This window comes from Theropithecus gelada, chromosome 1 (assembly GCF_003255815.1).
Source record: "Theropithecus gelada isolate Dixy chromosome 1, Tgel_1.0, whole genome shotgun sequence".
Lineage (NCBI taxonomy): Eukaryota > Metazoa > Chordata > Mammalia > Primates > Cercopithecidae > Theropithecus > Theropithecus gelada.
The window spans coordinates 12,794,472-12,809,294 of NC_037668.1; the positions used below are offsets into that span (position 1 = coordinate 12,794,472).

The 14,823-nt window shown below is 37.5% G+C and overlaps 1 protein-coding gene across 6 annotated transcripts in view; it reads left to right on the plus strand.

The window, feature by feature from the left end:
• Positions 1 to 14,823, plus strand: part of GPR89A (G protein-coupled receptor 89A) — a 58,943-nt gene that overhangs the window by 15,066 nt on the left and 29,054 nt on the right. For 4 of the 6 annotated variants that reach the window (XM_025375514.1, XM_025375503.1, XM_025375522.1 and 1 more), the window contains 4 exons: positions 471 to 577; positions 1,024 to 1,125; positions 8,200 to 8,320; positions 9,164 to 9,244. In XM_025375514.1, coding sequence (XP_025231299.1) covers positions 471 to 577; positions 1,024 to 1,125; positions 8,200 to 8,320; positions 9,164 to 9,244 — 411 coding nt within the window. Of the gene's footprint in view, positions 1 to 470; positions 578 to 1,003; positions 1,126 to 8,199; positions 8,321 to 9,163; positions 9,245 to 14,823 lie in introns of all 6 variants that reach the window. The other 2 variants (XM_025375540.1, XM_025375549.1) reach the window with 1 other exon arrangement.

Here is a 14,823-nt window from a genome sequence, read left to right on the forward strand (position 1 = left end):
ATCTTATAAATTAATAAAAGTAATTCATGCAAATCAGGTGTTTATATCAAGAGTACAAAAGAAATATTTTTGAGCCTTTATAGCATTTATTACTGTTAACATTTATTTTCCTTTAATTCTTACATTGGAATAAGATTCTTAGGGGAGAATAAAACAATAGTCATTCTACTAGCAATGTCTTATGTTGATACATGTTAGTGGTATATGTTACCCATGAATATATCAAAAACATAAACATTCTTATTTTAATATATGAAATTCTTCAGAGGTTAAGATGGTCATATATACCTTTCAGAAATTTGTGTTTTTTAATCTCTACAAATGAGTAGATTTTAAGAGCCTAGTAGGCTGATTAGATAGGATATATTCAATATAGAGTCCAAAGAGCAAAAGACCCTTTGGAAGACTAAAGAGAAAGAAAGTTGCTGCCCTCTCTCCCTCCTAGTGACAGTCTTTGACATTTATTTCAGCTCACGTTATTTTCACTGGAAAATGAACCTGTGTGTAATTCTGCTGATCCTGGTTTTCATGGTGCCTTTTTACATTGGCTATTTTATTGTGAGCAACATCCGACTATGTAAGTATTTTGCCCTCTCAGTCAGCATATAGATTGAGATGAGTATTTGAGGGGACTTAGATTGTGAATAGCTTCATTTCTACGTTAACTTTCAGTAGCTACCGCTATTTGAGGACACCTCACACACAACATCTTAAATATAAAATAAATATTGAATGAATTGGCACAAAGTAAATATTGAGTGAATGATTAGGTTATTTGTTCTGCCACAGCTTTATTTTTCTACCTATTAATAATGTTTCATTTAATTCATCCCACATGTTAAATTCAGCTAAATTTCTCTTACGATGGTAAGGATGCTTTCACTAAAAATTATACTGTTCATCACTCATTTGCCAAGTGAATTAGCAACCAAATATTAATTAGCATTATCTTATATTTTTAAATAGAGCAAGCTCTTTAACCTATATCTGTTTTTCCTAACAGTTTTGTCTCCTCTGTCTCAGTGCATAAACAACGACTGCTTTTTTCCTGTCTCTTATGGCTGACTTTTATGTATTTCTTCTGGAAACTAGGAGATCCCTTTCCCATTCTCAGCCCAAAACATGGTGAGTATATATGGGAGGGCAGAAGAAGGGAGGGAGAAGCTTTGTTTAATTTTCTGATTTCAAAAACATTTAATTAAATTTCTTGGGGAAAAATTTATTTGGGGAAATAATTCATTAATTCATAGGTTCTTGGGATTGGGAAAAAAAATTTCTGATTTTGAGGAGGATAGCAAGCTATTTCTCTGAAAAATGTCTGATTTTGAACTACATTTTCTCCTTTATTCTAAGAGATAACCAATGCTGGTTTTGGAACTCACTTCTATCATTCTAAAGTAGGAATTTTTGACCTTCCTTTACTGAATATACTTACTTAAAGGGTATAAGGAAAGAGAACGGTGTCTAACTCATACTGTATATAGAACTACAGGAATATATTTGTATGTGTATTTGGAGGTAAGGTATCAATGAACTTTTATCAGATTTCCAAAGGGGTCTGTGACCCAAAAGGTAAATGGCCACTGTTGAAGGGATGATAAAGATACATTAGGGAAGCATACATATTTGGGGAAAGGTGACATAAAACGCCCACAATTAATAGGTAAAGAAAAGCTTTCCAAGAATCGGTGTCTCCCCTCTAACAAAAAAAGTTTATTTTAAAACGAGATTTGGCAGAGCCCTAGTTTTTAAGTTAAAATCAATGAACAAAAGTACCTCAGCTAATAAGTCCTTCCAGAACTATTTCAGAAGTATGTATGAATCTATCTTAAAAAGATTAGAGAGCCCATCTGTAATAAATATATTGCAGCTTTCATGCTAGAACCTTTTCAAAAATATATTTATACCTGTTCATTCACCATCCTGCCATATTATCAGGGTTCTTATTGCAGAAAACAGAATCTACTGTAACTAATTTAAAGCAGAAAGTGATTAATTATACAGTGTCAGGCAATTTATAAACTTTCTAGGGAAGCAGGAATGCAAAGCTTAATTGCTGTATGATGAAGAGAAATACCCAACTATGCCACAATACTAAACTAGAAAACCTTGCTGAAGTCATCACATGCCACTCAGGGTCTGTGACATCAGGGACCTCAGTCCCAGCTGTTTGAGCTCCTAAGTGCTATCACCACCCCTACATTGTTCATTTCTGCGTCTGAGGCCTCACATGGGCCTGGTTTTTTGGTGAAACCTAGGTAACATTTAGAACCTTAGCCTCAAGGAAGTCTGAGAAGGAGCGTTTGGCTTTCTAAACTCTGTAGTACCAAAACAAATGCTAGAAAAGGATATTGGAATTAATGTTGAATGAGCCAGTGTCTATTATAGAATCTGCCATACCTCCCACACACCCTTCCATCTATACTCATTGCCTATAGCAGGAATTTCGGGAGAGAGAGGTTATGAGACTCTCCTGCAGTAAGGTCAGGGGAGATAGGCAGTTTTGAAAAGCATATGCAGTACCAAATAAATAGTTGTGTATTTTTAAAATAATAATAACTGTTTCAAGATTTCAAATAATGTTAAAAGCCAGAAAACTTAACATAACACCAGCCTACCAAAAACATTCAAACTCTTAGGTGGCGTATGAGACCTTTCATGGCCTGGCTGCTGCTCTCTATACATGTTGCATTCTCCAGTCCTATGAAGTTATTTCAAGTTTATTTATTTATTTTCTTTTTGAGACAGGTCTCACTCTTATTCAGGCCCGAGTGCAGTGGCATGATCTTGGCTCACTGCAACCTCTGTCTCCCAGGCTCAAGTGATCCTCCCACCTCAGCCTCCTGAGTAACAGGGACTACGGGTGAATGCCACCACACCCAGCTGTTTTGTGTTTTTTCGTAGAGATGGGGTTTCTCCACGTTGCTCAGGATGGTCTTGAACTCCTGAGCTCAGGGGATCGACCCACCGTGGCCTCCCAAAATGCTCACAAGTGTGAGCCACCACACCCAGCCTCAAGTTTCTAGAGCTGTTCTATCAGCCTGGACAATCCTTCACCAACCCTGTCTACCTAGAAAATGCCTATTTATCCTTTCTAGATTCAACTCTTGTCAATTCCTTTAGGAAGATTTTCCTGGCCAGCATTAGGAGATATTAATTGCTCCCAACTCAAGGTATCTATATCATCTATAAAACTTACAATTCCATGTTTCCTTTTCCAACTTCCTCATCAACCTGTGGGCTCCCTGAGATCAGAAAACTACATGTTATTTGTCTTTGTATCCCTAGTGCCTAGTGTGGAACTTAACACATAACGAGTGTTTTAATACATGTTCTTTGAATCAGTGAATGGAAGAAAATTGAGTCTTTCCAATGTGGTAAATTAGTTTACTACTTTAACACTCTGGGTAGGAATTTAGGAAACGCTAATGTGATCAGCATGCCTATGTCAATGGTCAACGAAAGGAAAGACTTGCACTAAAGAGTCCTGGTAGTATAGTTCTCATATAAACCTGTTTCAAAGAAACCCACAGACAGACACATTTATCTGTGATGGTAGAAGTCAGAGAGAAGAGTTACAAAAGGCCCCCAGGGCTGCTGACAGGGCAAACACAGGCTCACATGCAATACAAAGACCTGACTCTGACACCTTTCTCCAGCTTTCTCCTGTGTGCATTCAGCTCACATGACCAGTGCAGCCAGGACACACCAAAGGGAAGATGAAGGCCATTGTATCCATTGTCCTTTCATCCACCCCTTTTTCTAAATTCTGTGGGATGACCCTGAAAAGGACACTAAGAGAGAAAGCTAGGGAGACAGTTTCAGCTTTCTTCTTTCCATCGTACTCCAATAGGCATTACAGTTTTATGACTGAATATTCAGGTATCTTAATTTACTTAACCCTCTAAGATAAGTAAGGAGGAAGAAAAGTTTAGATGGTAGCCAAGAAGCAACCAGCCTTACACTACCTTCCTAGAGCTTTCCCAGAACTGTCCCAACAACCGCTGTAGTTGTTTATTGCTGTGGAGACCACCCAAAAAATGGGCTGGGCAGGTTGGCTCACCCCTATAATCCCAGCACTTTGGGAGGGCAAGGCAGGGAGATCACTTGAGGCCAGGAGTTAGAGACCAGCCTGGCCAACATGGCAAAACCCCGTCCCTACTAAAAATACAAAAATTAGCCAGGCATGGTGACGCATGCCTGTAATCCCAGCTACTCCCCGGAGGCTGGAGACACGAGAATTGCTTGAACCCAGGAGGCTGAGGTTGCAGTGAGCTGAGATCATGCCACTGCCCTGCAGCCTGGGCAACAGAACGAGACTAAAAAAAAAATCCATAAAAGTACTTCTTGTGTGGTGCCTGAACCTTGGAATGTCTTTAGTGGGAAAGAGTCAGAGAGATTCAAAAAACGAGACTCAAAAAAAAAATCCGTAAAAGTACTTCTTGTGTGGTGCCTGAACCTTGGAATGTCTTTAGTGGGAAAGAGTCAGAGAGATTACAAAAGACTGTAAGGAATCTGTGTGAGCAGGTGGCAAAGGTGAAATGGTCTTCTGCTAGTCTCCTTATTCATCTGACTTTCCATGTATTTACTGGTAAATGGGGATAATGATGACTGACTCCTACTTCATAGAAATGCTGAGATTAAGTAAATAGTATCTACAAAGTACTTTAAATCATAAAAAGATGTAATAAAAGGACAAAGATGCCATGTTAAAAGGAATAAAGGTAAAGGGGGGAATTTTTTCATTTTTCTTATTTAATAACCCATATTAATCCCTTGGATTTTTTTATGTTATTGAGTGATGTTATAGTCAACAAACATTTGTTGAACACCTTCTATGTGCCAGGCAGTAAGGAAAACAAAGATCAATAAGACATGATGTCTTCTTGTAAAGGGGTTGCAAATTCAAGAGGTATATAGCAAGTAGAATCAACAGAATTTAGGTGAGGATTTCTTCGTTCATTTAGCATTACACAAATATTTATTGAGCATCTACTTTATATAAATTAAGCATTGGAAATAAACCACAAACAAAACAAACTTGGTTTCTGCCCCCCCTGAAATTTACAGTCTTGTGGGTGAAACTAGACAGTAAAGAGTTAAATATATAAATAAATGATTGCCAATTGTGATCATTGTCATCAAGGAGCGAACAGGTTGCTATGATAGAGAATAATGCAGATAATGTAGTATAAGTAGTTAGATCCACCCTTTCTGAGACAGTGATATTTAAGCTGAGATTTAAAGGACAAGACCAAAGGAAGACCCACCAAGAATGCACAAGAGACATCACATAAAGCCCTGAGGCAGAAAGACCTTGGTATATTCAAGGAAAGGCGAGAGATAGAATGGAGAGTAATCGTATAGTGTATAGATTTTATTATTATGGTGATTGTGTCATTTTCTAAGATAATGCAGAAGAAGAAACAAGTTGAGGGGAAAGATAATTTTAGTTTAGTATATGCTGAATTTGAGTTACCCATGCATATCCAGGTGATGTTAAATAAGCAATTGGATGTACAAGTCAGGAACTTAGGGAAAAAGTATACATATATCAGTCCTCATAGAGATGACTCCAGGAATCTAAACAACTCGAAATCATCAACTAAATGCCATTAGGTGAAGCTGGGGAAGTTGGTGAGATCACCCAACCAAAAAATGTGTATACTGAAATGAAAGAGAGAATTCTGGTCCATACAGAGCAAGAAGTGACTGAGAAAAAGCAGTTAGAACAGTGAAAGGGTAATCCTTGAGAAATGATGTTGTGGAAGCCAAGAAGATAAAATAATTTTAAACAAAAATGATTCAGTGTCATAAAAGAGCCAATAAAACAAGGATTGGAAAATGTTGAATTTTGCAACCAGGAGAAAACTTATTACCAAAGTGTTGTAGTGGTTAAAGCCCAGACTCTGGAGCTAGACTGCACTTGAAACCTGACTCTGCCCCTTTTATCTGTGTGGCCTTGACTAAGTTACTTAACCTCTTTGTGCCTCCATTTCTTCATCTGTAAAATTAGGTTTTCAATAATATCTACCTCGTAGGATTGTTATGAGGGTTAAATGAATTAGAACACGTGAAGTGCTTAGAACAGTGCCTAGTCATAGCATGTGCTTGATGCATATTACCTATTATATTGCCATTACAATTATTAGTGAAAGTGATTTCATTCAATGTAGAAGAATGGGAAGAAAGCTGGATTGCAGTCAGTTAAGGAATGAACTGGAGGTGAAGAAAAGGTGACAATAACTATAAACTTCTCTTAAGAAGCCTGGCTGTTAAGGAAGAAATAGATGGGGATTGGTAACTAGAGGTAAACTCAAAGCCAAGAACAGAATTTCTCTTAGAAAAGAGACTTGAAACTAAAGAGAAAGAACTAGCAAAGAAGGAAATATTGAATATACAAGAGAGAGGAGATAGATGATGGAACAAAACTCTGAAAGAGGTGGAAGGGATTGAATACAATCAAAAGTATGGTGACTTCTAGTTCCAAGATGGTGGCGTAGGAGCAAGCTGGCTTCACTTACCCCCATGACAGAAAACCAAAAACAAATAGCACCAAGATTATCACCAGCAATATCCCAGAACTCACATAAAAGGATGAGACAGTTCCCAGGGCCCAGAGAAAATCAGAAGCAGAAGTGGAGAAGTCAACTTTGGATGCTACTTTGTTCTGAAGGAGACAAGCTGGGAGGATGATTGCAGATGTATATTCAATGTTATGAAAGAGCCAATAAAACAAGAATTGGAAAATGTTGAATTTGGCAACCAGGAGAAAATTTATGACCATAGTGTAGAGTGAAGGTAGTTTGTAGTAGAGTGAAGGTAGTTTATGTCTAATAGCTTATGTCTTTTATAATAAGGACATTGGCAAAGGAGAAGGACAAAGGTAGGAAAAATAAAGAGTAACTGACAAAGACAATGGAGAGAGATGGCTGACCAAGGGCAAGATAAGGATTAGTCAGTAGTGTGAGAGCTCTCTTAGGACCGGAGACCATACATTTGTAATGGCTCCAAAATCAATATGCATTCTAGCAATTTTAGGCAGCAAAACTTGGGCACAGGGAAGGCAGAGTGTTAGACCGATCCAGAGTTGGGAATTTGTAGGATTAGCGCTTCAGAAGGAAGATTGTAGGAGATTGAGGCTCCTGGTGAGAGAATTTGAAGCCAGCAAGCCTGGAGTCCAAGCTAGGTGAAGAATGGAGAAGCAGTGCACTGACCTCTAAAACGAGTGTAGTGGAAATAAAGGAGAAAGAGAACTTGAAGACTAGGAAGGGAGGCCAGTAGTCAGAAAAGAATATTGGAATTTTCGGTTTTGAAGCTGACAGAATTCCTGAATTACAGCTCTGGCATTTGACCATAGGAGTGGATGGCTGAAGTGAATTCTATCCTAGAAATAAAAGTGAAAACCAACTAAAACCATTCTTTTTCTGCAACGCCAAACTTACTGAGTTATTCTTCAGCATTGCTTTCTCTCATTTATCCCAAATACATCAACCAGCAGTATTTATTTTCACTGCTAAGTTGATTTTCAGCATTCTCAAGTGATGTGAAACAATTGATTAATTAGGATACGATTTATAATCTAACAATGATGTGTTTGCCTTTGAATTATTCATCTATAAGTGTAGCTCATTTATTAGATGAATTCTGTGTTTATTGGATGCAAAAAAGAATAAGACAAAAGCAAAAGAGTATCACCTTAGGGGAAATACATATATATCAAAGATAACTAGCACCAAGTATTTCCTGCTATTTATACTTTTCCAGCAGATTTACTTGTCTAGTTTTTTTTGCCGATGCTTTTACTAAAAGTACTTTGCTTTGTTAGCATTCATGCTACCAAGAGTAAACAGTCAATGATTGTTATTTGTAATTATTGTTGTTATTATTTTACTGTTATCACCCAATAAAAGAGATCACTCTGAAGCATATGGGACAAGAGGAAAATCGGTAAACTTTTAGTATATTTATTATACTCTATTATCTATATTTATATACTATATATATTATACTCTATATACTATATTTAGTATATTTATTATACTCTTTATTATCATCTACACATTAATAATTAAAAGTTGGCTTGTATGAGTTAGTTATGTGTAATGGTTAATGTTTTCAGTAATGTTTCCTTTTGCAGTACAGATGAGAGCCATTTTATCTGTGTTACCTGGGATTAATGTGCCTTGATGTTTTCAGGGATCTTATCCATAGAACAGCTCATCAGCCGGGTTGGTGTGATTGGAGTGACTCTCATGGCCCTCCTTTCTGGATTTGGTGCTGTCAACTGCCCATACACTTACATGTCTTACTTCCTCAGGTAACAGAGCGCTTTGCATCCTTTCTTTTTTGCCCCATTACTTCTTGAATACATATGTCATATTATGCCACCATCTTTAAGATTATATATTAGATCTATGACAATGCCTTTTTATTTTTCTCTTTCTCTGTCCCTATGGGCATTGACCTGGAAATCTTTCTAAATAAGTCTTATCACTTGTACTGCTTGCCTTTGCTATTTGTCCTACATTCATTTATATTTTAAATGGCAAATTTCAATCTGACACTCCCCTCCCACTTTTTAAAGGCACATTTCTAGTGACCAGCAGTATAAACCAACCCCAACTTCAGCAGTTTAGTTCCTCCTAGAAGTATTAATAGAACAGTAGAAGACAATGCCAAGTTAAAAGTGTGCTTAAACATACATCCTAAATGTCACTGAGCTGAGATCACGCCACTGCACTCCAGCCTTGGTGACAGAGCAAGACTCTTTCATAAATAAATGACGAGTTGATGGGTGCAGCAAACCACCATGGCACGTGTATACCTATGTAACAAACCTGCACGTTTTACACATGTATCCCAGAACTTAAAGCATAATAAAAAATAAAATAAAAATATTTAAATATATATATATAAAAATGTCACTGGATCAAAGCTAAGAAAAACTGTAAGAGAGCTGGGTAAATTCCATTTCCCTGAGATGCCAGAGGATTAGCTGTAAGAAATGAGAGCAAAAGCATTTTAGTTTATTATGGTTATTTTACTATTTTCTAGAAAAAAGTAGTGGGCAAAGTTAAAGTCTGTGTATCTCTCCAGATACAGTATCATGCCCAAGAGTGGGATCCCAAAACATTTCGCTAGCAGTTTGTGCTTTTTGTAGGAACGTGACTGACACAGATATTCTAGCCCTGGAACGGCGACTGCTCCAAACCATGGATATGATCATAAGCAAAAAGAAAAGGTAAGATATCAACACTGTAAAACATCTGGACTCTGTTACAATTTCTCAACAAGAAAATTTGACTATGAATTGGTGCTGGCAGGGAATTTTATCTTATTCATTTTTATTATAAGGTAAAGTACTATCAAAGATTTAGTGTTGGTCGGACACAGTGGCTCACACCTGTGATCCCAGCACTTTGGGAGGCCAAGACGGAGGATCACTTGAGCCCAGAAGTTCAAGATTAGCCTGGGTAACATAGTGAGACACCATCCCTTTAAAATGACAATAATAATAAAATTTAAAATATAAAAAAGTTTTTTAAAAAGATTTAGTGTTTTGTGTGAAAGAAAATTCTCAAATTCAATCTCATTTCTTGAATTTAGATCATTCTTCTTAGATAAATTAGAATTTTTTTAATTTTTTAAATTGTAAATTGACAAATTATAGTTGTGTATATTTGTGGCATACAAAGTGGAATAATTAAATCAAGCTAATTAACATATCCGTTCACATGCTTATTTTTTTGCGGTGAAAACATGAAATTTACTCTTATTGATTTTGAAATGTACAATACTTTATTATTTATTATATTCATCATCCTGTACAGTATGTCGCAAAGAAAAAAACCCTTATTCCTCTTGTCTAACTGAAGCTTTGTCCCCTTTGGCCATCGTCTCTCCATTCCTCCCACCCATCCAGCCTCTGGTAACCATCATTCTACCCTCTGCTTATGTTGAGTTCATTGTTTTAGATTCCACATATAAGTGAGAACATGCAGTATTTGTCTTTCTGTGTCCAACTCATTTTGCTTAGCATGGTGTTCTCCACTAACAAATTAAAGAATTTCCTTCCTTAAGACTGAATACTATTCTGTTGTCTATATATGCCATATTTTCTTTATCCATTTTTCTGTTGATGGACATATAGATTGATACCATAACTTGGCTATTGTAAATAATACTGCAGTGAACATAGGTGTACATATATCTCTTTGACATTTTACTAATTTCATATCTTTTGGGTAAATACTCAGAAGTGGGATTGCTGGATCATATAGCAATTCCATTTTCAGTTTTTGTAGGAACCTCCACAATGTTTTCCATAGTGGTTGTGCTAATTTACATTTCCACTAACAATGTAATAAGGGTTCCCTTTTCTCAGTGTCCACACCAGCATTCTTTATCTTTTGCCCCTTTGATAATAGTCATTCTGACAGGTACGAGGTGATATCTCATTGTGTCTTAGTTTGCAGTTCCTTAATGGTTAGTATGTTAAACATTATTTGATATATCTATTGGTCATGTGTATGCCTTCTTTTGAGAAATGTCTATTCAGGTTCCTTGCCCATTTAAAAATCAGGTTATTTGTTTTCTTTCTATAGAGTTGTTTGAGGTCCTTATGTATTTTGTATACCAACCCCTTATCAGACATATGGCTTGCAGATATTTTCTTCCAGTCCGTAGGTTGTGTCTTCACTCTGCTAATTGTTTTCTTTGTTGCGCAGAAGCTTTTTATTTTGATGTAATCCCATTTGTCTATTTTTGCTTTAATTGCCTGCACTTTGGGGATTAAATCTAAAAAGTTATTGTTCAGAGCAATTTGTGTAGTTTTTCCCCTATTTTCTTCTAGTAGTTTTATAGTTTGCCGGCTTAAGTGTTTAGTCCATTTTGAGTTAATTTTTATATATTGAGTGAGATAAGGGTCCAATTTCATTCTTCTGCAGATGGATATTCAGTTTTCCCAACACCGTTTAGTGAAAAGACTATCCTTTTCCCAGTGTGTACATGTGGCACCCTTGTCAAAAATCAATTGACCATACATGTGTGGGTTTATTTCTGGGTTCTCTATTCTGTTCCCTTGGTCAATGAGTCTGTGCTTATGCTCGTATCATGCTGTTTTAATTACTATTGCTTTGTAGTGTAATTTGAAATAAGGTAGTATGATGCCTCCAGCTTTGTTCTTTTGTTCATGATTGCCTTGGCAATTCGGTTTTTTCTGGTTCCATATGCATTTTAGGATTATTTTTTCTATTTCTATGAAAAGTGACATTGGAATTTTGATAGAGAGGGATTACATTAAATCTACAGATTGCTTTAGGTACTATGGACGTTTTAACAATACTGATGTTCAACGAACATTCCAAAAATGAACCATCCCACTTAAAATAGCTACAAGAAAAAATACTTAGGAATAAATTTAACCAAGGAGGAAGAAAGACCTGGACACTGAAAACTATACAACATTAATAGAAGAAATTGTAGAAGACACAAATAATGGAAAGATAGTCCATGCTCATGGACTGGTATGTAACTTTTGTATTCGAAGAATGGAATATTGTCTATTGTCCTGAATTTTTTTTTTTTTTTTTTTTAAGACAGAGTCTCTCTCTGTTGCCCAGGCTGGAGTGCAGTGATGTGATTTCAGCTCACTGCAGCCTCTACCTCCCAGGTTCAAGCAGTTCTCCTGCCTCAGCCTCCTGAGTAGCTGGGATTATAGGCGTGCCACCATACCCAGCTAATTTTTGCATTTTTAGTAGAGACGGGGTTTCACCATGTTGGACCAGACTGATCTCAAACTCTTGACCTCAAGTGATCCACCCGCCTTATCCTCCCAAAGTGCTGGGATTACAGGCGTGAGCCACCACGCCCAGCCTTATTGCCCTGAATTTTTTCTACCTTGGAGGCTGAGGCAGGAGAATTGCTTGAAACTGGGAGGCAGAGGTTGCAGTGAGCCAAGATTGCACCACTGCACTGCAGCCTGGGGGACAGAACGAGACTGTCTAAAAAAAAAAGTGAAGTTGTGACCCATGTCAAGTGTGGATGTATACTTTTAAGCCATTTCATACTAATACTGCTAAGGAATTGACTCTGATCTGTACATACTATAGCCCATTTCCCCTATAATACATTGTCTAGTCAGGATCAGGAATGGTTTGTGGTCCGACAGTAGGTTTTATTAATTTGAGTGGCTCACAGAAGAATCAGCCTCCCAACATGACCCCATTAGCACAGTCCTTTAGCCAGTGGAACTTACAGGGCAGATAGACAGCTAATGTGACAACACTGGGGCCCTTAGGATTCATACAGTGCCCTTGCCATTTACCACAATATAGAAAAACTATTTTTGTTGTTTGCAAGTGGTTTTACAAAATAAAAATTTTTTTATTAAAAAAGAAAAACTGTTTTTGCAAACAGTCATAGTTGGGGAGCAGTAGTGACCAGAAAACCATCTTTTACCTTAACAGTAGAGGGCCATAGTGAGATGACATACAAGAAAAGTAACATTTGTTATGTACAAAAAAGTTAATGGTTTAAAGTGGGAGAAGGAAAGAGGCATATGTCTTCCCTCTACCTTGAATTAGTTTTTCTAGGATCTCTTTGAAATTTTGTAGGGATTGGGGAAGAAACATATTCACTAGTGAAATTTCAGCACCAGCCACACCCACTCTCAAATGATAATAGAGGAAACTTCCGGAAATGACAGTGGAAAGAATTTAAGCCATTCCTTCTACAGAAAATCATAAAAACTGGGAAAAATGTTAAAAGCAAGTATTCGAAGTCACTGGAAAATGAACAGAGGCAGGTAGAAATTTGAGAAGAGCATCAGGTAACTATTGCAAGTTTATGGCTTTCTTGCCTGGAAGTGCTCCTCAGCCACCACCCACCCTCCCAGCATCCACTCAAGCGTGCAGATTGATAAGAGTTTAAATCAGCTGAGTAACTGAAAATTTAAAGGGGAAATTTTGGAAATGAGGGAAATGCAGAAGGACTAAGATCCAAAATCTCAGTATAAACCCTTCCCAAATCCCTGTGTCATCATTAAATAATGTATTTCCACGGTAAACACCGAAGAGCCTGAGGGAAAATAGGCAGAAACTGGAAGAGAGTCTACCCTTGATATACTGAACTTCTTAGTGTGATTTGCAAGGTTACTGTGCCTTTGATTGAGTGCATTTTCTGAGCTATGTGCAGGTTGAACACACAGCTTGGATAACAGAAAGTGAAAGCCTTACTGGCTTGAGGTGTCAGAGGGTAGAACTCAGGACTGGCAAAGCAATTGAAAATTTAGGAGAGATCCCTAGAAGCAAAAGATCCACAGAGAGGATAAGCCCTAAAATACGACTATAGAATCTGTCCAGACTACCACTACCTTACACAAGCTCAAGCTCAGTGGAGACTGTCAGGGAGATAGGCTGAAAAAGGAGAAGCTAGAAACCAGGAAATTGAGCAGAAACATTAGCTGCTGCAGGTATGACAGATTTCACAGTTTGAGTCTAAGTAAATTAACTGCTTACTAGTACCAAAAAATTAACAGTTCTCAGAAAAACAAAACAGATTCCAAAGTCACTACAACATATTACCTTCAACTAAAACTTGCTAGACATGTAAAGAAACAAGACTATATAACCAATGTTCAAGATAAAAAGCAGCCAATAGACACTTAACTCCAAGTGGATCCAGATTATAGATTTAACAAAGACTTGAAAGTAACCATTACAAATATATTCAAAAAAGTGAAGGAAAGCGTGATACAAGTGAAAAGAGAGAATCCCAACAGAGAAATGGAAACTTTTAAAAAACAACAAAATAGAAATCCAAAGACTGAGAACTATAGTAACTGAAATAAAAATTTTACTAGGCGGGCTTAACAGGAGAATTGAGATGACAGAAGAATCAGATCAATAAAAGTTCAGACTGGGCGTGGTGGCTCATACCTGTAATCCCAGCACTTTGGGAGGCCGAGGTGGGTGGATCACCTGAGATTAGGAGTTCGAGACCAGCCTGGCCAACATAGTGAAATGCTGTCTCTACCAAAAATACAAAATTTAGCTGGGCATGGTGGCACGTGCCTGTAGTCACAGCTACTTGGGAAACTGAGGCAGGAGAATCTCTTGAACCCAGGAGGCAGAGGTTGTAGTAAGCCAAGATCAAGCCACTGCACTCCAGCTTGGGCGACAGAACAAGACTCTGTCTCAAAACATAAAATAAAAAATGAGATAGATTAATAGAAATTATTTAATCTGAAGAATAGAGAGATAAAAGATTGAAGAAAAATGGCCCGGTAATCCCAGCACTTTGGCAGGCCAAGGCAGGCGGATCACTTGAGGTCTGGCCAACATGGTGAAACCCCGTCTGTACCAAAAATTTAAAAATTAGCTGAGCGTGGTGGTAGGAGCCTGTAGTCCCAGCTACTCAGGAGGCAGAGGCAGGAGAATGGCTTGAACCTGGGAGGCGGAAGTTGTAGTGAGCTGCAATCTCGCTACTGCACCCCACCCCAGGTGACAGAGCGAGACTCTGTCTCAAAAAGAAGAAAAAACAATTATTTTTTTTAAAAAAAGATTGAAGAAAAATGAACAAAAGTCTCAGTAGGAGACAATATCAAGCAGTCCAACATTCTTGTGGTCGGAGTTCTAGAAGAAAAGGAAAGGGGCAGAGAAAGTATTTAAAGAAATACCAGCCCAAAACATAAGAAAACTACACCTACGTGTATATATAGTGAAACTGCTAAAAGATAAAAGTAAAGAGAAAATCTTGAAAGCAGCAATGGAAAACAAAAGTAATGGTTATTCAGCAACATTGTAGAATATAAAATAAACA